The following is a 23,633-nucleotide window of genomic DNA, read 5'->3' as shown; positions in this document are numbered from 1 at the left end:
CTGGCCCTCCGTCCTGCACAACCGATAGGGGTAAACGGTCTCGTACGGCACTCACCTTTGGTTATCTGCCAAAGTAACAAGTGCTTGCCATGCAAGATACGTCCACATTTTGCAAGAGACGGAGAACAAGCTTACAAATATTCGTACAATAATGGGTCATGATCCAGGATGTTACGGTTAAACATGCGTTACTATCAAAAAGTTTCATCAAAATCAGGGGCCATAATCCAGGAAGTTACGATCTGATCTACGCTAATATCGACGGGAACCAAGATCGTTGGGATATAAACATATTTTAAGTTTCATCAAAATCTGATAAACATTTTGACCTCTAGAGGGTCCACGACCTTATAGTATTACACACTTTTACACTATTTGCGTACGTGGAGCAGTTTCGGTCTGATTTTCACGAAATTCGAACTCACTGTCAATATCGAAAGGTACCGAGGTCTTTGGGTTATAAACCTACATTTCATCAAAATCGGAAACAAAATTTGTAACCCGGAGACTGTCCACAAGCTATAATGCACGAAATAACGGTTCGAAATATGCTATGATCGACCGGGACTGAGATCGTTAGGATATAAACGTATATTTCAAGTTTTGGCAAAATCGGATAAACATTATGACCTGTAGAGTGTCCACAAACAAAATGTGCACGGACTGATGGACGACAACAATAAATGTCCACATGAAAATGTAGGTGATTTCAATCACAAATAAATTATAGTTAACGCGAAATTGGCCGCTAAATTTCTCCCTTTGAATCTAACTGACGTCATTGTAAATTTGCCATGCAGACTCGTGTCATTTCACATAATTCTAGAGATTTCGGGACAGGAAACAAAAGGATTGGGTGGAACATGTTCGTATAATACCTTTCATATTAACCTTTCGACAATGAAAAAGTCGTGGTCGGAAAGACAGAATTAATATTCATTACTAAGACTACATCCCAGTAATCCGATTAACGACTGGTTGTGGGTTGTTTACGGAGGAAATGAGTTTCTTGGGTAGACTTACGTACGTAGAACACAAATTAAAATGATAAATACGCTCCATGTCTATTAAACAGCAGGGCGTTACGTGGCCGAACGGTCAAAAATGAGTCAAGTGGCGTGGCGTGTCTGTTTAAAGGGACAACAACACTCCAGAAAATAAAAAAATAGCCTTATTCTAAGTACTAGATGTGTTGGTGTCCTACCTGTTGTGTAAATTATCCATTAAATCCTATTTTACTTGTCCAAAGGTTCAAAAATATTTTAAAATCCAAGTCACATTTGAAAAGCTTTACGTTTGACTTTTAAAATCATTTAGTTGAATTTTTCCATTAAAATTTGTATCATCAATTAATTGGAATATTGTAAAATAGTACAATTTGTTGACCAGAATAAAGATTGGGACATATTATTCAGTTACAAGAGTGGTATTGAGCCTTTAAAATCAATTATATATGACTTCTATACAACTAGATGCTTTGTTTTGAACTATAGAAACTACAAGCACATAATGGTTTCTAAAGCTTGGTCAACACAATACATGATATGGTAATTACCGTTTCTATGGTTACATGTGCCATGATAGGGAGCATTTTGCCCGGGCAGCGACTTTCTTGTCTATTCTTCATGCAATTGCAACTGACGAAGGGGCCGTTTACGTATATGCCAATGTGCATACATGTGGACCCCTAGACACACCCGCGACAATTTGATCCCTCCGTTATGTTCTGATCAGTCTTTGTCCATAAATCGGTTGAATAGCATCAATAAAATAAAGGATCAGAAATAGAAAATGAATTAATTTATTTACAAAAGACTGCTTGACATTTACATCAATTTGAACGAAATGTTACACAAAACAATAATCTGAACCAAAGAATTGTTATTGCACGGATTATCTTGATTATTGGTTATTTATTTAAGACAACTTTTGATGCTGACCACGTCGTTGTGGTATATCGTTGGTTTGATGTCTGAATAAGAATACAACCAACAGACGTTTCCTTCATATTCAGAATAAACAATCTGAAGTAGATTGCATTCGTCGTGAGCTTCACATGCCTCCTTACATTCATCCAGATCATCCACGACCTGTCGATCTAAAACCGGTCTCTGCAACAGATGACAACCAAACCTCTCGTACCTGTAAACGGTACACTCTTCCGAGGCCTCACACATAGCCTCGCATATCTCGATGGTGTCAACTAGTTTGTAAAAGAGTCTGGTGTCAGCTGTTATTCCATAACCCACTTTGTCATCATAAAAACATTCTACAAATAAATAGATAAGTTGAAATAAAAAGTAATTTTGTTTAACGTTGTTCTGTTTGTACGGATCGATGCAGTGTGGTATGGGGGAATGCTCACTAGTCCGCGGGTTCACTAGTCCATCCATATCTATTATTAAGGTTAGGGTTCATTAGTCCGCCGATATCTATTAATAGTGTTAAGGTTGGGATAGGGTTAGGTTTATTGATACCCATATTTATAGTATTTCTTATAGCGGCGGGGGAGCCACGGTGGCTAGGTGGTTAAGACGCTGGCTCGCTAGCCTGGAGGTCGGGTGTTCGATCCCTGCATTGGCCGAGAAAGTTCATCCTGATTTTCCGACGTGGTTTCCCCTTGTCAGTGGTGCAGAACGGAGGGCCTGACAAGGACAGCTGTCTAGTCATTCGGATGAGACGAAAAACCGAGGTCCCCTGTATACATTAGAATGCACGTAAAAGATCCCTTGGCAGTTGGAATTCGATATAAGAGTAGGCGATAGTGCCGCTGGCCGGGCAAAATTTCCCTCATAGCACACTGTATGGCGTATGTCCGTCTTCATTAACCCAGTATAGGAGCAGAACAGTAGGACGTTAAACCCCATTTCATTTCATTTCATTTATAGCGGCGGAATTGTGCACCCGCGGACTAGTGAGCCCATCTCGTGGTATGAGAGAAATTTTGTCAGAGTAGCGTTAATCGAATTTTAACCATTAAGGGTTATTTACAGGAACGCTAACTGGCATAGTCCATGGTTTTCGTACCATCATAACGAATGGTCAGTTGTCCTTGCCAGACCCTGTCAACAATCTTGAAGAAATTTCTCGAACAACACGGTGATGGACATACTCTATTATGCTATGGGAGAAATTTAGCCGGACAGCAGCATATTCGGTTACTCTTGTGCGAATTCTAGCTTCCAGGCAATCGATCAAAATACAGATCTATATTTCGTTTCGTTTTTTTTATACTTTCGATGGCCTTCACAGCATAAAGATCTGACCGGTTGTAGTGAGAGGTCGCGTCAGGGGTTATTCGGGCGACTTTTGGCCCTATAAATTCAGACATGTGATTAACTAATCGGCGTTTTGTACTGTAAAAAACGAAACGAAATAGGATCTGTGTTATAATCAGACTGAACTTTCGGGGGTTCTTTTACAAGTACGCTAACGAGTTCATTGTTTTCTACCATTAGAACGGCTACTCATTTGTCCGTTCCAAGGCTCCATCTTCAACACAGGACAGCCTTGAAGAACTTTCTCGACAAATACAGGGCTTGACCCATAGGCGTACTAGCCAGTGATGCAGGGGGCGGGGGACAGCTGTCCCGCTAACTTTAGGTCAATCCAACTTTTCGGGCAGACGGGTAAAGTGAAAAAAAAATATTATTTCATCTAGTTGGCAAAATAAAGTTCCCGAAATCTAATAAAACACTAATTATAGTTTTTTTTAATTGAATACCACGATTTCGTACTGAATTTACTTTGTCTGGAGCCACTCTACTTTGTGCGACTTTTTTGAGGTATCGATTATTATTTGTGAATGTCGCGGCAGCAGTCTGATTAGATGGTTGGAATTCAAGTCGGCATAGAGTGGGATTGGAAACTTTGAAGCTGCTTAATTCATGGGCTAGAATAGCAGAAAAATGCATTTACGGCAGTTAAATTTTTAAATTGTCTCGGGGGGGGGGGGGGGCGAATTCCCCATACCCAGTGACGATTGTTTGGGATTCAGGGAAGTCACTGAAATAGGCTATATTAGACCACATTGAAGTTGCTGTATTCACAGGCTGGTATAGCAGGAAAACGCGTTTGCGGCAGTTAAATTACATCGAGCTTGTACGCCTATGCATCACGGGACAATATTATGTATAAATTTATGTTATATTTCTATATTTATCTTGGTAAGAGGACACAGATAAAACATAAAAGGCTTCTGGTTATTAAACAATTTAAAAGTCATTTTATAATCCAAATGTATCAATAATGAATTGAAGTATCATTGATGTTATACATACGTATATAATTTCACACGTCATCTTTTTTATATTATTAATGGCATACTTATTCAACAAGGATGTTAGTCAAATATCTATTTTATTTTTACACGTGTTACGGCGTTAAGGATCATAAAAGGTATGAATATTCATTTTATTTGTTACAATAGTTAAATTGAATTAGAAGATGTTAATACAACCATAGTAACGCTATGTTCCCACTATCACTATTTGTACCAGGAAAGGGGGTGGGATTACCACGTGCGCGCTGTATCATAAGGTCTGTCATTGAATCAACTGGCGTGGTTTCGAATCCCCAGTTGTACGTGACAAGGAGTAGTGTCGGCTGTCCAACCTCGTGAGTTTTCTCCGGGTCCTTCGGTTTCCTCCCACTGCTAAAGACCCCTACGCGCATGCGAATTATTGAAATAAAATTGAACCATATGTTAGTTCCGAAATGACCTGGTTTGTGTCGAGTGGACGTTAAACCCTCTCTCATTTTCGTTTTCTTTTTTGTGGGAGCGGGGTCCTGTACGGTAAGCGCCACGCCTTCGCCTCTCGAAGACGGCCGACACCGTCGTTTCATGTTCCGTCCCCAGCCTGTAATTGCAATCACAGTGTCTGTCCATAACTTGGACACTGAACTTCACGGGATGTACGCGATGATCAGAAACAAGGTAGATCGCGATAGGTGATTTAGTTTTACACAGAATAGGGTATGCTTTCAAAGATTTAGCATTTCTAGAGATGATGTTTATGTTAAGAGACATTTGAATATCAAAAATAGAACTTACCGTATCCTGAACATCCTGCAAAACAGAATATAAATATAATTGTAAAAAATATCAAATGTAAAACGAGCTAATTAAACAAATTTTGCAGAAATATTAAAGATTTGTAATAAATTAAATTAATTCTATGTAATAACGTATAGATAATACAACCTAAGACAAACATAATAACCAGAAATCCAACGAATAATCAAATTCAATTGAGTATTTTTCACGAGCGTTCTTGTCGGTGATATCAATTGGACGCAAATGTCAAGCACTGTGATTAAAATACAGATCTATATTTCGTTTCGTTTCTTTACACTTCCGATGGCCTCCACCACATGAAAATATGACTGGTCATACGAGCGGCCTTTGTCTCTGTGTCCTCAGACATTTGATTAACCAATCAGCGTTGATGTTTGGTATTGGAAATACAACTTTGCCCTTACATCAACCATGGGGGTCGCGGTGGCTAAGTGGGTAAGACGCTGGCTCACTAGCCAGGAGGTCGGGTGTTCCATCCCTGCATTGGCTGCGAAAGTTCATCCAGATTTTCCGGAATGGTTCCCCCTTGTCATTGATGGAGGGCCTAACAGGGACAGCTATCTTGTCGTTCGGATGAGACGAAAAACCGACGTCCCGTCTACACATTGGCGTGCACGTAAAAGATCCATTTACAGCTGGAATTCGCTATAAGAGTAGGCCGTAGTGCCGCTGTCCGGGCAAACTTTCCCTCATAGCACACTGTATGGCGTATGTCCGTCTTCATTAGCCCAAATTCGGAGCAGAACAGTAGGACGTTTAACCCCATTTCATTTCATTTCAATTCCTTACATCAACCAGAACACGGGTTATTAACAACTCTCGTGGAGGCAAGTAAAACGAAATTTTGAACTATTGAAAACGAAATAAAATAGGATCTGTGATTTAATCAGATGGAATGCTATACGAATGGTAAATTGAGAGAAGAAAGACTAGATTTATCACTAATGTTGCTAAAATTACATCAAAACAAAAACGTTTTTCACTCATTGTTGGAACCAACACCCCACCCCCTAACCAATGGACAAAGACCTAAGTAAGAGAAGATATCAAATAGGAAATGAAAAAGTTATGTGTACAAAAAAGACAGAGTTAACGCATTCTTTAATTAGGGCGTTAATTCCATTAGATTCGAATTCTTTAATAAAGGGTGTCGCTTGAACGAGGGCAACTATTAGCTTCCGTCATTATCTATTTGAAGAGCAGGGCGTTAACTCCGGTGCATTCATTTTTTTATTCATTATACTTTTTTATCCTTAAAATATACCCCCACCCCCAAAAAATATCACGGTGCATGTGTTGTAATTGAGTAACTAAGCGGGCAATTGACAATTAAAGCCAAATCTAGCAAAGGAAAATGGAAATCAAAGGTACAAAGTACTGTTTAAATAATCGGAAAATATTAATTAATCTCACAAAGGAAAATATCAATTGCGTGGCCAAGTACAATATCAATTGTGGGACGTATAAATAATACTTTAAAAATCGTACTTCAAAACTTTTGTTAGAATTTCACGATTTGGCGATTAAAGGTTCGGCATATATGTTATATTTATATTCACAGAAATACATTAAAATCAATTAGAAATATCTAAAGTTTAAATTATTAGGATCGTTTTAATTAATCTAACAACCGAAAATATTAATAGCTTGGTTAACGAAAATATTAAAAGCACGAACAATATTTATTGTAAGACGTACATCTTACTTAGAACAAATTTAACTTTACAAGGCTTGTTCGACTTAAACATACATTATGTAAGAGCTAAATCTGTCTATTGCAGGTCTTTCTTTAGGCCTGAAATGTTTTCTAAATTATTAATTAGACATTAATTAATTGGGCCAGGCCATAATCAACTCTCAACGGCACCGGATTTCTCCGATATTAAATAGATTAGAACGGTGGTTGAAATTATTCCAGACGTCTAGTCAAACCTTTAAAGGTTAATATCTTCCCTCGCAATAGAATAATTTGAATGAAATTTTCAAATTATTAATTTTACATGATCTATGTTCGAACTATTATAGCAGGAATGGCTAGCTCTTTATTTAAATTTTACATAATGTATCTTTAAGTTTTATAATTATAATTACTGAAATATTTTGAAATCAATTAGATATATCTAAAGTTTAAGAGATGTGAAATATAAGACGTACCTCTCAACAAACAAAGAACAAAGACAGCAAACAAAAGATAGTTCATCATGTTGCCTCGCGTTTTAACTCTTGTGTACAAATACGGTGTTACATACCCCGATTGGAGTTTTATATCCCCACGACGGGACGGAAGTCATGATCTATCTCGCAAGTTTACGAATTATCACTTTTGTCTTAAACTTGTCAATATATTCACAAAAAAACCTCTCCGTTGACTTTTATAATCTTCGACAAAGACTAACACATTACTGCGAAGGCCAATCTTGTAAACTTAACCGAATCTTTACACTGTAAACATTGTCTTTTAATTTAAACATTTACGTTTAACCGACAACTTAAATTAATGATGCGTGATTTGCATTGATTATTTAACATTTATTTAAGTAAACACAATGAAAATACCAACACTAAATAATATCAGTAAGATTTAAAACACGCCCATTATTTGTTTTTCTCGGCAAATAAAGATGGCGGTCGTCCTAGTGTTTCAATTTGTCATATCTGTATTAATACTGAACAGAATTAAACCATGTTAGACTGATATTACAAGGGATTCTATAGATCTAAAGTCACACGCTGAATGTTTAACAATTATCTCATATCTATCATATCATCAGCAACTAATCTAAAAGAGAGAAAAATGGGGTTTAGCGTCCACTCGACACAAACTAGGTCATTTCGGGACTAACATATGGTTCGATTTTATTTCAATAATTCGCTTCGCTGTAGGGGTCTTGAACAGTGGGAGGAAATCGGAAGACACGGAGAAAACCCACGAGGTTCGACAGGCGACCTTAAAACTTGTCACGTACAAGCGGGGAATCGAAATCTAAGACAATGATGAAACGTAATGGTGTTAAACGTCCTAATCTTTCGCACCAACAAAGCAAATGCCGACGGGCATACTTAAAAGCAACGTATAAATACATAAAATGGAATGGGGTTTAACTTCCCCCCCCCCCTTTTTTGCAATAACCGATTGTGCTATGGGGGACATTTTGCACGGGCGAACAGACACGAAACCTTGTCAGACCCTTTGGCCTACATCTCTGACACGTTAAGCCAAGTCGGATAAATCCGAGGAAGTTTCTCGACCAACACCTTGATCGACTGGATAGCGAGTCACTGCCTTACCCAAGGAGCCACCGTGGACCCCATCATTGCATTATGATATATGCCCAAAGATGATGTAATGAAATGTAAGTCATGTAGCAACCCTTGTTAAAATTACCTGTGTGTGCCCATGTAACTCAAATATTGTCACCAGGAGGTTAAATTCTATTTAATTCCATTCTTTTACCATTATGGGAGCCACCTTGGCCTTATGTAAGTCATGTAGCAACCCTTGTTAAAATTACCTGGGTGTGCCCATGTAACTCAAATATTGTCGCCAGGTTAAATTCTATTTAATTCCATCCTTTTACCATTTTGGGAGCCACCTTGGCTTAATGAATATGGTACTGGCTAACTAGCACGGGTTCTTTTCCGGTTTTGGCTGAGAAATTTCCTCTGGATTTTGCTTCATGCTTTCCCCTCGAGAGTAGCGTAGGACTGTTTATCTGGCAACAAAAAGAGTCTAGTCGTTCGGATCGGAAATTCAAGGTCTTCATTATACACATGGTAGGTGGAGAATTATATTATAAGCAGTCAAAAAACTTGCTGATCGGGAAGGGGTTGGGTCTAGTGGTTTGACGCGTGCGCTTGAAACCATAAGGCCTGTCATTGAGTCAGGTGGCGTGGTGTCGATTCCCAGCTTGTACGTGGGTACGGTCGCCTGTTCAACCCGTTGGGTTTTCTCCTGGTCGTCCAGTTTCCTCCCATTGCTAAAGACCCCAACGCGCAAGCGAATTATTGAAATAAAATTGAACCATGTGTTAGTCCCGAAATGATCTTGTTTGTGTCGATTGGACGTTAAACCTCCCTCTCTCTCTTGCCAATACACTACATGGCGTATGCATCACTGCATTTACCCCGTTTGGTGCAGAAAAGTACATTCCCAATGTAGTTGTTAGAAAATACACATTGGAGTTTACAGTGTAGCTAATCATTCGACATCTATTGTTATAATTTAACTTGACATAATTAGTAACATTTAACAAGACATGTTCCATACGTAACTCCAACCTTTCTTTTTTGATAATTAACACATTTTATTTAAAAATTATGATGGAATAAATGTCAGTGTAAATTAAGTAATTTAAGAGAAACGTTTTGATTTGAAAAAAATGAAAACAATTACACGAACAGTCAAATTATTTAATCTGGGAAATTAAAATAAAAAAGGCACATTGAATGGTCATACTGATTGAAGTTAATTTTGCTGTAGTTAATTTTGTCGTCCTCCTGCACTTAATATAGACATTATGTTATGAAATGAATTGGGGTTTAGCGCCCTAGTGTTCTGCTCCGAACTAGGATAATGAAGACGGGCATACGCCATACAGTGTGCTATGAGTGAAATTTTCCCCGGACAGCGGCGCTACGGACTACTCTTATATTGACTTCCAACTGCCAAGAGATCTGTTACGTGCACGCCAATGTGTACACAGGACCTCAGTTTTTCGTCCCATCCGAAAGACTAGAAAGCTGTTCTTGTCTGGCCCTCCGTCCTGCATCACTGACGAGGGGGAACCACGCCGGATGAACTTTCTCGGCCAATGCAGGGACCAAACACACGACCTCCTTAATAGCGAGCCAGCGCCTTACCCACTTAGCCACCGTATCCCCGACATTACGTTAAACGTTAAGAGCCAGACTGCGAGTTAGAGACATTTTTTTTTAGACATATCACCATGAATGCTTTAATTATCAAGAGAGAGAGAAGAGGGGGGGGGTAATGTCCACTTAAAACAATGTAGGTCATTTCGGGACTATCACATGGCTCATTTTTATTTCGATAATTCGCTTGCACGTAGGGGTTATCAGCAGTCGGAAGAGAAACAGGGGGACCCGGAGAAAACCCTTCATTTTGGCCATCAACCCTATGACCTAAAGCGCGCGTATTAGATCATTCTGCTACCAACCCCCAACATAGTGTGAGCTTTTTGGATCATTGCTAATGCCAAGTATTAATTCTGAGAGGTGGCAGCTGTGCGACAAGTCAAAGTGTCATGTTTATATCGATTAATACTAATACTGTAGCTAATAACATATTGAGAGAGAGAGAGAAAAGGGGTTTAACGTCCACTCGACACAAACTAGGTCATTTCGGGACTAACATATGGTTTAATTTTATTTCAATAATTCGCTTGCGCGTAGGGGTCTTTAGCAGTGGGAGGAAACCGGAGGACCCGGAGAAAACCCACCCAGTTGACTCAATCACAGACTATGGTACAGCGCGCACGTGCTAACCATTCAGCTATCCAACCCCCCAATAACATATTGTGTTAAACATATGCATAAGCTAATTCTGCATATTGCAGGTCTTTCTTTAGGCCTTATATGTTATCTAAATTATTAATTAGACATTACTTAACTTATGCAGACCATAATCAATTTTCGATGCCATCGCTAGCCTGCGATGTTTATTGGATTAGTATCCGATTTCCTGTTCCACTTCCATTCGTAATTTAATCATGAAATGGATAATCGAGACTGTTTTTATCGTAACGACTTTAGTAATGATGATCGAGGCTAGGTCGAAAATTCAATCGCTAGGGAACCACGCCGGAAAATCTGGATGAACGTTCTCGGCCAATGCAGCAATCGAATACCCGACCTCCAGGCTAGGGAGCCAGCGTCTTACCCACTTAGCGAACAAATACTTCTACATAATACATAAAACATTAAAAATACATCAAGATAAAAAAAAATCAAACATTTTTACTTCTTCATTCTGATATACTTAAAATCATAATCTAGCTGTCTGCCCTATTGAGCGCGTTTAGATGTTATAATGCATATCAGAATTGAACTGTATGCTGTAGTTAAAGATACATTATGGGAGACTTTTATAAGGAGTTAGCCATTCTTGCTATAACAGTTCAAAATAGATGATGAAAGAAGAATATATTGAAAATTTCAGTCAAATTACTTTATTCTGAACATAGTTATCACCAGTGTAATTTTTGGCTAGAAATGGGATTGAATTCCATCTTCACCGATTCTTGGTATGGCTGATCGTTTGATTGACAGGCGTTAACTGCACCTACATAATCTCTGCTGTCTTTTGTCTGCTGTCATCATATCCGAATTTGTGCTTTACCTTTTTGGATTTTTATAACAATTGGACAAACTGAGTGAGAGGGTAAATTTTCATTCTTACTTATATTTTGGGCAGGCATTAAATCAATTGAATATAGGACATAATATTATAATATGAATTATGACGAATCTATAGGTATACACCAGTGGCGTCGTGCCTATTGGGGAAATAAAAATATTTTTATTGATATTATTAAGACAGAAGACCTCCTGTCCATCTGTATTAGTCATCACACGGTCTCCAGGAATTGTATAATTTGTCATTATCTCTGTTTAGTTTATTGCACTTTAAATAGTTTTGATGTTATTTGTTAAGGCATCGCTCAACAGCGGCCTCGCTTCGTACACTCTATCATTTAGCCTCGATCCGGGAGTATCACGTCAACGTAACGGTTAATCTCCGCTCACGACGCCATTTAAAATCAAATCAGTCAACGAAATCCCGTTTAAATCCAAGCCATCCGTGGGTCTACAGAGTTGATTTTGTGCTTGTTGTGTAAATAAAGATCTAATTTATAATTTCTATGACATCTGAAGCCTAAATAAAGACTTGCAATAATCAGATTTAGCTCTTGCATAATGTATGTTTAATAAAGCCAAGCTTTCATAATGCCAGGTTCCCACTATCACGATTGAAATCGTGGTTTTAATCGTGGAGTAATCGTGGTGATCATATCAGGTCTTATCATATATTGAGGCCAGTCGTATCGAAACTTATCCGAACGTATCTGCACGTACCAGATCGTGGAGTCAATAGGGAGAATCCTACCGTAATGCCTCGCACGACACTGAGAACCTAGCATTAAAAAGAAAAACAAGAGCACACTTTCTAAAAACAAATAGAGAAAAAAGAGTTTCGTGACGACCATAAGATAACAAGAATGAACTATTATTAACCTTGTAAACACGACAAATATTCTATCTAGTAAAGAAGACAAGATCCTTGTGTGAAGTCTCTATTGACCAGTACTCTTGTATATCAATTAGATCAATACCGTGTTCTAAATGTGGTTGAATCGTCATGTGAAAAAAACCTTGGTTTTTACCTTTTGAACAACCAGTCCCATATTGCTCGGAGCAATGTATACCGGACAGGTCTGTTTACAGGTGATGGCCTTAAGTAATGACCCGTTTCGCTAAACGGCTTTGCTTGAAAGGTAGGTAGTATTATTATGACAGTGTAGTTGGAATAGTTGGACACTGTTGTTGATTACTGCATGGACTACGTGTAATAATTCAAACAGCTAGGAAAAGGACTTAAATTAACAATCGTTGTAAGTATTTTACAGTAATCCTTTAGTTACAGTCTATTGCAGCACAGCCTTTTTTACATCGACATTCCAATGCACGAGGATAATTATCGAACGTCGTGCTTCTGTGTAATAAACTAGTGGTTTCTTCCCATATATCTCGATAGAGGATATTCGCCATCCGAATGGCAAAAAGTAATTCGCCATTCGTTTTCGTTATTTGCCATTTTTTTTTTTTAAAGTGGTGTCGGTTTCTCTATCTTTCGCTTCGCAAGCGAATTATTGAAATAAAATTAAACCATATGTTAGTCCTGAAATGATCTAGTGTGTATCGAGTGGACGTTAAACCCCATTTCTCTCTCTGACTCTCTCTCTCTCTCTCCTATCAGGTCTTTATCATACATTGAGGCCAGTCGTAGCAATCGCGTTGATCGTATCGAAACTTATCCGAACGCATCTGCACGTAGCAGATCGTAGACTCAATGGGGACAATCCTATCGTAACGCATCGCACGACAGTGGGAACCTAGCTTTAAAAAGAAAAAAGGATACACTTTCTATAAAAATAAAAATGAATTTCGTGACGACAATAAGATAATAAGAATGAACTATTAATAACCTTGTAAATACGGCACATATTCTATTCAGTTAAATATAATAGCTTTTATAGTAAACAAGACACTATCCTTATGTGAAGTCTCTATTGACCAGTACTCTTGTATATCAATTAGATCAATACCGTGTTTTATGTAAATGTGTACCGGACCGGGTGGCTAGGTGGTTAAGGCGCTGGCTTGCTAGCCTGGAGGTCGGGTGTTCGATCCCTGCATTAGCCGAGAAAGTTCACCAGTATTTTCCGACGTGGTTTCCCCTTGTCAGTGGTGCAGAACGGAGGGCCTGACAAGGACAGCTGTCTAGTCCTTCGGATGAGACGAAAAACCATTTATTGAACAAAAAACGCCAGAATCCCTTTTTAATTATCGTTTGTTAAATGAAGCTTCACACTGTAAACAGCCACCTTCGTTCATAGCGAAGCGAAAGATAGAGAAACCGACACCAATTTAAAAAAAAAGAATGGCAAATAATGAAAACGAATGGCGAATTACTTTTTGCATACCATTCATGCAAAGACGCTTAGCGAAATGGGTCATTGCTTACAAGTCGTCACCGGTAAATGGACCGGTCCGGTACGAAATGAAATGAAATGGGGTTTAACGTCCTACTGTTCTGCTCCTAAACTGGGCTAATGAAGACGGGCATACGCCATACAGTGTGCTATGAGGGAAATTTTGACCGGGCAGCGGCACTATCGCCTACTCTTATATCGAATTCCAACTGCCTGGGGGTCTTTTACGTGCTTTCCAATATATACACCGGACCTCGGTTTTTCGTCACATCCGAAGGACTAGACAGCTGTCCTTGTCAGGCCCTCCGTTCTGCACCACTGACAAGGGGAAACCACGTCGGAAAATCCTGGTGAACTTTCTCGGCTAATGCAGGGATCGAACACCCGACCTCCAGGCTAGCGAGCCAGCGTCTTACCCACTTAGCCACGTGACCCCCCTCTTATGTCGGACAACAGTTATTGATTTATTACACTTAATAAGTATGGTTGTCAGGTTTAAAGGTAATGTTATTGATAGTAGATAGGGCTTAACGCCCCGGGCATTGGCAAGCCAAGTTCGGTCACTGAGTTGTGTTATGTTCTCGATAGCTAAATCTTACTAAAGATTTATTGGTAATACATAGCGCATTAGTATATAATATTATCTAATGTATATTGTTCTCACCTAATCCTAGGTGGTGGAAGCCGCTGGCTGACTAATAAAAGGGCCTCGGGCCCACTCCCGGTGTGCACGTAAAAGTTTGAATCCGAAATAAGAATAGGCCGTAGCGCCGCAGCGGGCAGAATTTCCTCTCGATGCACACGGCACTCTTTGGCGTATGCCCGCCGTTTTCAGCCCAGCCAGTGACGAAACGTAGTACGTTAAGTTACACCTCATTTCATTTCTAAATTGAGCTATATAATTATATCATTAAAATTAAGAGTCATACGTGACTTATACTATAAATCATATAATTCGTTAAAAAAGGGTTCCCGTGTACAAAACAATACAACACTAAATAAACTTCAAATGATATTTAAAGTATTATTAATTTCTTAGGAAATATACAGAATAATGAATAAACTATTTACGCTACATCTGTTGTGAAACAGGCTCTATATTGACTAGACCCAATTATACAGTCCAAATTTCACATTTCAATACAATACAACCTCTCGTCTTTAGTCTGGTGGATAATTGGTGGTGGTGGTGTGTGTGTGTGGAGGAGGAAGGGGGGGGGAGGGGCGAGAGAAGAGTTTGAGACCTAGTTTTTCGAGAGCAGTAATTATTTTACATGTATAAAAATGTTTCCGTTTTATCCAATGAAATATTTATTGTTAATTCGCGTAGAAAGATAAGGTTTTAAACGTGTTACAAATTAACAACTGGTATAAAATATTAGTCGAGTATTTTACAGCTATAAATGGAAACAAATGGGTTCACTAAAATCAAATATCTGGTTCTACAAATTGTATTTGGCCCTTCTAAGCTGATTCCTGTGCGGAACAAACCTTTCAGTTTCATTGAAAATTCCAATAAATAATTCATTTTTAGATATCAATTTTAAATTCGGACAGAACCCCAACCGAAAATGACGTCACATAGGTGCCATAATCTCACAACTGTCTTTAGTGACAAATTTTTCCCAAGAAGCAACCAGTCCCCAAATATTGTTTTGATTGTGACACCCCTAGCTAAATTGGTACCCTTCCTCGCCGACTTTCAACATTTTAAATTTGACAGTCTACTTCACACTTTTGTTGAATTTGCGGTCACCCCAGCTGTACAGAGAGGACCACTGAGCGTATTTATTTATCCCGAATGAATAACTTAAGAAGACCACATACATAATGTGGCTAAAATTACTCTGAACATAATTGGTAGTAAACTTGTATAATACATCTTTAAAAAAAAAATTCAAAATGTTGCTTTTTTCCAGAATAATCTGTTGATTTGGAAAATATATGATTCATTCAACAACACGTATCATATAGCATTAGAGGTAACATTTTCGGGCGTACATTGTGAGCCATATTCCATATCCATAGGTCAATCTGTTCAGGAGTTATGAAGGTTTTCATATTTCAATGAAATAACGGTTGCCAGTTTTAAAGATGGCCCTCAAAATGGAATTTAGCAAAGTGACTCTAAAATCCATCAACCAACTTCCAATACTTCATGTACCAGGCTAACTGAAAATCATGGTTGAATCTATTCATCAAATTGATAATGATGCTCCAAAATCCGAGGTCTGTCACGTGGACTAAGTGGGATGGGTCCAATTTCTAACATTGGGATGAAATGTGATGATGTTGATGATCATCTAAAATAGAACTTTACATCTCTAAATAAGTATATATGACCCTATTGTTGATTAAGCGGGGTTTTTTGTGAGTGTGTCGCGGCGGAAGGGGGGGGGGGATAGGCAGGCAGTTCGATACATACAAATGGCGGATAATGTTGAAGATACGCCCACATTTTACAAAAGATGGATAGAGAACAAGCTAAAAAAAGCAATTTTCCGTACAATCAAGGGCCATAATCTATGACGTGATGGTCTGAATTGCGCGAATATTGAAATGGACTGAGATGTTTGGGATATAAAGATATATTTTAAGTTTCATTAACATCTGATAAAACTTGTGACTTCTAGAGGGCCCACTAGCTAAAAACGAGATTTTTTGTACAACCAGGGGCCATAATCCAGGGAGTCACGGTCCGATATGCGCAAATATCGACAGAAACCCAAGATCTTTGGATTATAATCATGCATTTCAAGTTTCATCAAAATCGGATAAAAATTGTGACTTCTAGAGGGTCCACAACCTTGCGCTATTTGCGTACAAGGAGCAGCCATTTTGCCCGGCAGTTTGGGTAAGGTTTTGCCAAATTGATGTGTAACGGTGATATATTTAAAATCGAATACAAATAGTGACTTCGAGCGAGTCCACAACCTAAAAATGAGATTTTTCGAACAATCAGGGGCCATAATCCAAGGAGTTACGTTCGGATCAAAATTGTGGCCTCTAGAGGGTCCACAACCTTGATATACCATATATTTACACTATTTGCTTACGAGGGGCGGCTATTTTGTCCGGCGGTTTTGGTCCGATTTAGACGAAATTCAAACTCAAACATCATTAGGGTGTAATGGTGATATATTAAACATTTTTTGTTAAATCGGATAACAATTGCTACCTCTAGGGTGTCCACAAGCTAAAAACATGATTTTTCGTACAACCAGTGGCTATAATCCATGACGTTTCGATCCGATACATGGGGGAGGGGGGTTAGGCCCTAGCGCAGTTTCACTAATGGCCAGTGCCGGACTGGTGGGCCTACGTCATTGACCAAGGCCCACACAAGTACCCGCCGAAGGCGTGTCACGAGCGCGATCCGAGGTGGTCTTTGGGGATCTCCCCCCAGGAAAATTTTAAAATTGACAACCGCAAACCCATTTTCCAAGCATTTCAGACCAAAGCAAAAGAAGGCAAATGTTTGATTTCCTTATACAATTAGAGAACAGAATGACCTAAGAGCACTATCATTAGATGAATTTGAGAATTCTAGTACACTTCTTTTTTTGTGTTGTTTGTCATTTTTTTCCTATCTTTTCTTTCTCCTGTCCTGTCTCTTGTCCTCTCCTTCCTTCTTTCTTTTCTTTCCTCCCCCTCTCCTTTCTTTCTCTTTTCTTTTTTTCTTTCTCTTTTTTCTTTATAGACTTAGGCCCCCTTTTTTAATGAGCTTAGGCCCACCTGTCACGGACAGGTGGGCCCAGTCCGGCACTGCTAATGGCACATTATATGCCCGTCTTCATTAACCCAGTCGGTGCAGAAAGCCCCATGATATTTCCATCAGCCAAGATTAATTTTAGGAGTACACGGAGTGGACCTCGGTTTTTAGCTCCATATAAACGAATAGAAACTGTTTCGTTGTTAGGACCTGCGCCCTACACCACCAGAGAAACTTTCGCGGGATCGAAACCGAGACCTCTTGGCTAGTAAATCAGCCCCTTAATCAATGAGTCCCCAGGTCCAGAGTTTATACAACATTCACAGACTCAAGTTTAGAATTAACTCAACTTTCAATCATTGTACATGAGAAATATCTTTGATCCAGAAACACAAAACTTTGCACATAGTTTCTTATTGAAGTATTTGATACATTAAAACAACAAAAGTTTTATGAAGGGCTATATTTTAGCTAAAATAAAGCGAACAGTTTTGAGTAATCCTTAACTTAAGTCCGAGAATGCTTTGTGAATTCGGGGCCAGGTATACATAGAATATCTAAGTTTTCTCAGATAATTTTAACTCTTATTTGTTTGTAATTTTCAGAATAAAATTAATGCCGCCATTATGGTTAAGATAAAAGTGGTTTTATTTGGAACTTCCGTTTTATTTGTGACCGTATATTTAGCACTATTTTATATCAGTCATGGGGAGACTAATTTAACGAATGGAATTAAAAGATTAATCCAAAACGAAACGAAATGGGGTTTACTGGCCTATATTTCTGCAATAACGGGAACCCAAAAGGAACCCACGAGCTGCCCAGATATTTTGAAGTACATGCCACGGGGACATTGGAAGACACGCCTAGTGACGTCAGAGGAACATATAGAGATGAAAACGTTTTTACAGAGAGCTAGAACTCAACATTTACTTCCGCCATCTTTACAGCGAACAGACGGTAAATGTGGAAATGTGACGTTTGATAACCTAAAGAAAGGCTTCCACAATCTGTTGTGGTTTCGTGCCTTGTGTGATCCGTATGGAGCTACGCCATGTTGCCATCAAAACGTTTGTACTAATCATAATGTTAGTCAGTGTGCATGCGATGATTGTTATGATATGAGACAGACCATTAATGCCGAGCACGCGTCATGGGTGCCCGATAACAGAGCATGCAGCATTCCAGAGAGAAATAACACGGAAATGTGCGACATATTAAACAAAATGAAGATTATTTTTATTGGGGACTCTTTTATTAGACATGTATACCTTGCTTTTCTTCTGCTACTGCGGAATAATACACTTGATGGCGGAATGAGCAAATATATCACAAAAGGTAATGTGTTTTATATTAAAAACGGAAATTCTTGGGTTACTTGTTCGCAAATGGCCGGTTTGTGTTTAACTTTTTTTTTATTTTGACGGTCTAGTATTAGATTCGCCTTTACATTTCCATTAGCAACGTGTTGGTGTTGGTTTAGCGACTAGTCTAAAACTTGCGCTTTATACATTAAATCTTCATTGTGTGGTAAGTGTACGTGACTAGGAACCATTTGACCAAAATATGTGTTTGTTTCTGTTTTCCGACGTTAGGTTTGTCTTGGAGTAGTTAACAAAACCCATTCACGTGTGTGGGTGAGATGGGGATTAACGTACACTTGACACAAACTATGTCATTTCGGGAGTAACATATGGTTCGATTTTATTTCAATAATTCGCTTGCGCGTCGGGGTCTTTAGCAGTGGGAGAAAACCGGAGAACTCGGAGAAAACACACGAGGTTAGACAGACGACCCTACTCCTTGTCACGTACAACCGTGGACTCGAAACCACGCGAGTTGACTCAATGACAGACTTTATGATACAACGCGCATGCAAGAACAGGTGACCAGGTCAATTGAAAATGTGTTTGCTTCTTTACTAAACGCTATATTTGAGATGTTTCTTGATACTATTATATAATACCTTGGTAATATTGAACCATTACTTTACAAAACTGTACTGGTATAATAATTTAATATTGTGGGTTAAAATTTGCAAGTGCTGGGTAACCAAGGGAGATAACTTAAATAGCGAGATATTGCCATAACATTTGCCGTACCCTTTTCTGCAAGTTTACCACGAATAATCTAAATTAGCATAATATAATCTGGGTTTTTTTTTCACAATAATGAGGTAGAATGGGGTAGGATTTCTAGTATTGGTTGGTATTGTCCCAGTACTCTTGTCCTTTCGATCTCCGTGAGTAGTTAACAGAAACTCCGTACAGGCGATACGTTTCAAGTCAGTAGCTTGAAGCGTATATATGGTATTAGTGTCAGTGGCCTGTGGCACGAAGTAACAGTATATTGTCGCATACATAATATATTATGTCAACGCTTGGGCGATATAATATATTATGTCAACGCTTGGAACTAGGATGGAGGTGACTAGGCATGAACTTGCAACGATAGATTTAATTGGCGCTTTGATAACCAATGAATGCTTTGGAGACATATTTTGGCGGTATTTTCCATCATGGAATCGGTAAGTTTCGATTGTTTTTTTCTTTTCTGTTTTTTCTCTCTTTTCTGTGTCCTAACCCTAACCCTAACCCTAATCCGAAAGAAAAGTGCCCTTTTTTGAAATTCTGACATCACAGGTGCCCTTTTTCTGATAAGGATGCCCTCTTTTATTTACAGGGACACTTTCTATTGTTAAGGGGGTGGACCGGTCCCCATGGTCCAACCCCTGGATCCGCTCTGATGATTCCACTGAGTCTACAGGTCTAATATGCTAACACGCTTGGAGCGTCAACACAATATATTATGTCGCCCAAGCGTTGACATAATATATTATGTATGCGACAATATACTGTTACTTCGTGCCACAAGCCACTGACACTAATACCATATATACGCTTCAAGCTACTGACTTGAAACGTGCAGGGTGCTCCGTATATACTTCTGTATTATTATGGTAGAAGTACATGTATTTCTAAATATACATCTATGTAGGTTTACAGCTATTGGATTGGATGGTCGAATGGTCTGACATATGCGCTTTAGATCATCAGGTCTGTCATTAAGCCAAGTTTTATGGTTTTGATTCCCCGCCTGTACGGTACAGGGAGTGCGGTCGTCAGTCCAACCTTGTAGTTTTGCTCATGATTCTCTGATTTCCACCCATTGCTACAGACCATCTATCTATCTCTCTCGCTGGTGGTGCATACGTTTGTCTATACCCCGTTACCACTTCTCACATATATAGTTATTTTGGTAACCCAGGTGGCTCAGCGGTTAAGGCACTGGCTCACTAACTACGGCGTCCGGGGTTCGGTCGTGAAAGTGCCCGAAATATCCCGAGTGGTGTATCCCCTTGTCAGTTGGTGCAGGCCAGATATTCTGGTCAGGACAATGTCTAGTTTTTCGGATGGGACGAAAATCCGAGGTCCACGCCGTTACACGTTGGCATACACTTAAAAGAACCCTTATTAGTTCGAATTCGATTTAAGAGTAGGCGGTAGCGCCACTGCCCAGGCAATAATTTCCCTCGTAGCACAATGTATGGCGTATAGTTGACATAGTTCTAGCTAATGTTTGTTTTGTTTGGCGGTGTATACGTATATCTCTGATAACTAAACCGTCAGTACCACTTCTGTCATATATAGTTATTTTGTTTATACCAATTTGATTATTTAGTTTTTTATAGTTTAAAATTTCGTTTTACTACAGTAGGATCTAGAAGAGTTGTTAAATAACCCGCGTTCTGGATACTGCGAAGGATTAGCCAATTAAATGATCTGTTGAGTCGAGTTCTTATCTAACACGGGAACTGTGGGACATTCTCAGCGATCTTTGTTTTTCCGAATACCCTTTTGCATGCCAACGAAAGTATAAAAAAAAACCGAAACGAAACGAAAAATAGATCTGCATTTAATCAGATTGTGTTTGTATTTGCAGGTCAACATGATAGATGTGTCGGTTTGTACATGTTTACAGAGAAGGAATGTCGCGGACTTATAGACATGTATCCAAGTCTGTGTAATGGCAACACGTTTCTTCAGTTGAAGGAATATAACAGCCTCCCTGTAGCAGCCAACATCAGTAGACTCATAAGATCGGTCTCCAATCAACGTAATACAATTTGTATCATAGGACAGGGTATTCATGACAATTATGACCATGCTAGGTTGTGGTCCCAGCTTTTGTTCCCAATTCTCAGGCATAGAAAGTCATTTAATTTGACGTGGCCAAAAATCGTATGGGCAGCTCCGCACGCACCAGGAATGTTAAAGACTCCAAGAGTTCCGGAACAAAGTCATGCAAGTGTAATAAAGTTTACTGACCATATCGGAACTTATTTAAGCAAATGGGATATTCCTGTATTTGACAGTTTTAATTTAACTGATGGTGTGAATAGTTTTGATGGAGCTCATTATGGACTTGGTGTTAATTTAATCAAAGCTAAAATATTAATAGAATATATCAGAGAATTAAGATCACGAGAAAAATCGTGAATTCAGTGTTAATCTTAATATATTTTTTTAAAGTTTAATGTCTTTCAATCTGAGATGAATTAAAGGGGATATTTTCGCTTCAGGTGCAACCCAAGAAGAATGGGATGGTAATCGGCCATATACAGCAGTCGTACTGTATTCCAATATTAAAAATGAAAATAAATATCACACAGAACATACTAGCTGTGGTCAAGACGTTGTACATGTACAGCCCAACCGAAATTAGTATGACTCGGAAGCCGGAAGCGATAGTGCAGCACCCCCAGGCCTATGTCACTCATGACTCGAGCTGCCCTTATATCCCACCCAAATTGTAGCTATCGGGCAACCCTACATGTAGCCGCAAACCCATACCAGCCAGATATTCATACGACAGTCACGATATTAATTAACGCTCGAGGGGAGGGGGTGGAGTGGGGGTCAATGGTTAAACGTGCACGTTAGATCACAGTGTCTGTCATTGATTTAATTGGTGTGGTTTCGAGTACGTAACCAGAAGTCAGGTTGCGATTTTGAGAACATTTCCTGAGTTCATTTCTGTGTTTGGGAAGGAGCCTTATTGCTCAGGTAAAGTTGGAGATGTGGTAACAAATATACAATAAGAACATTTGGCAAGTTTTATGCAATGCGTCTATTCAGAGTAACATACCAACCTGACATTTCTTTTTCTGCTTACTATATATCGCTTTTACCGGAGTAGAAGAGGTCGACATTTTGCTAACTTGACATATTTGTTTACACAAACCAGCCCGGAATGATCACGTGGGCGTTTTAAATGGACGGCATTTAGGGCAGTGATGTATTCTTTAGGTATGAAGCAGATGGGTCGCTGCATGCAATATGTGAGATAATAAAAAGATTCCACGTAAGCATTTACCAAATGTTTACATTGTAGCTATTTTGGATAACCTCGTTGATCACAGAATTAGTTTTTCTGCAATATTCTGTTAGATACTAGTTAATTGAACGTAATACATTTCGCGCGTTCTAAATAGGATTACATGACACAAGAAATTACAGCGCGTTGTTGTGGGGTAAACATACATCCTAAGACTCGTGGATATCAAATATTTTAGTAATCTTTTACGTTATGCGAAAGAAAATGAAATGAGGTTTATCGTCCTACTCCGACCTGGCTAATGAAGACGGATTATGCGAAAGGCGTTTAAGAGGACAATGCATGCATGTGTGGGCCCAGTTGGGTTTTCTCAGGTCCTCCGGTTTCCCCCTACTGTTAAATATCCTTACGCGCAAGCGAATGTTTAAAATAAATTTAAACCATATTTTAGTCCCAAAGGCCCATACTTTTGATAGTAGATTAGAGCTACTTATAGATGTAATCTCCGATTTTCTGAAAAGTCATATTCTGGAAAGCTGACTAAATTTTAAAACTAAGATTTTTATAAACTTTGATTAACCTAATCACTGAGTTAATCATTGTTCGTGAATACCATAAAATGTGATATTCTTGAACGTTAACTTGTACTTAACCGTTGATTAAGTCACACCAAATATTTGTCATCTCAGGGAGGTAGTTGAGGAAATGTGCATTCAGTTATGCAGATATGAACCAAATAAGCATGGAACGACATTTATTTTGAAATGAAATAAAA

At 38.9% G+C, this 23,633-nt stretch overlaps 1 protein-coding gene and 1 long non-coding RNA gene across 5 annotated transcripts; one reads left to right on the top strand and one right to left on the bottom strand.

Annotated features, from left to right (window-relative positions):
- Positions 1-1,785: 1,785 nt before the first annotated feature.
- LOC126818685 (uncharacterized) lies at positions 1,786-7,447 on the bottom strand. Its single transcript, XR_007679301.1, has 3 exons — positions 7,232-7,447; positions 5,054-5,068; positions 1,786-2,269 (listed from the first exon to the last, which is right to left on the bottom strand). It is a non-coding gene; the product is annotated as an uncharacterized LOC126818685 (long non-coding RNA).
- Positions 7,448-11,109: 3,662 nt separating this feature from the next.
- On the top strand, positions 11,110-22,199 carry LOC126818633 (uncharacterized). Of its 4 annotated transcripts, none has more exons than XM_050546156.2 (3): positions 11,110-11,477; positions 18,127-18,859; positions 21,464-22,199. In XM_050546156.2, the coding sequence occupies exons 2-3, from the start codon at positions 18,148-18,150 to the stop codon at positions 22,018-22,020; spliced, it is 1,269 nt and encodes a 422-aa protein (XP_050402113.1). In that variant the 5' UTR covers positions 11,110-11,477; positions 18,127-18,147; the 3' UTR covers positions 22,021-22,199. The 4 variants fall into 4 exon arrangements, 3 of the variants coding, with proteins under 3 accessions (XP_050402113.1, XP_050402111.1, XP_050402112.1); XM_050546154.2 differs by lacking the exon at positions 11,110-11,477 and adding an exon at positions 12,426-12,591; XM_050546155.2 differs by lacking the exon at positions 11,110-11,477 and adding an exon at positions 12,577-12,708.
- The last annotated feature ends 1,434 nt before the right edge of the window (positions 22,200-23,633 follow it).

The sequence above is a fragment of the Patella vulgata genome, chromosome 4, assembly GCF_932274485.2.
Source record: "Patella vulgata chromosome 4, xgPatVulg1.2, whole genome shotgun sequence".
NCBI classification, from domain to species: Eukaryota; Metazoa; Mollusca; class Gastropoda; family Patellidae; genus Patella; species Patella vulgata.
This window is presented reverse-complemented; position numbering and strand designations above follow the sequence as displayed.

What these genes read in the sequence shown, in the direction of transcription:
- LOC126818633 (XM_050546156.2), top strand. Translation starts at nt 18,148, where the DNA reads ATGGTTAAGATAAAAGTGGTTTTATTTGGAACTTCCGTTTTATTTGTG. An exon ending in GAGCAAATATATCACAAAAG is followed by an intron (nt 18,860 to 21,463) that starts GTAATGTGTTTT and finishes TTGTATTTGCAG; the next exon opens with GTCAACATGATAGATGTGTC.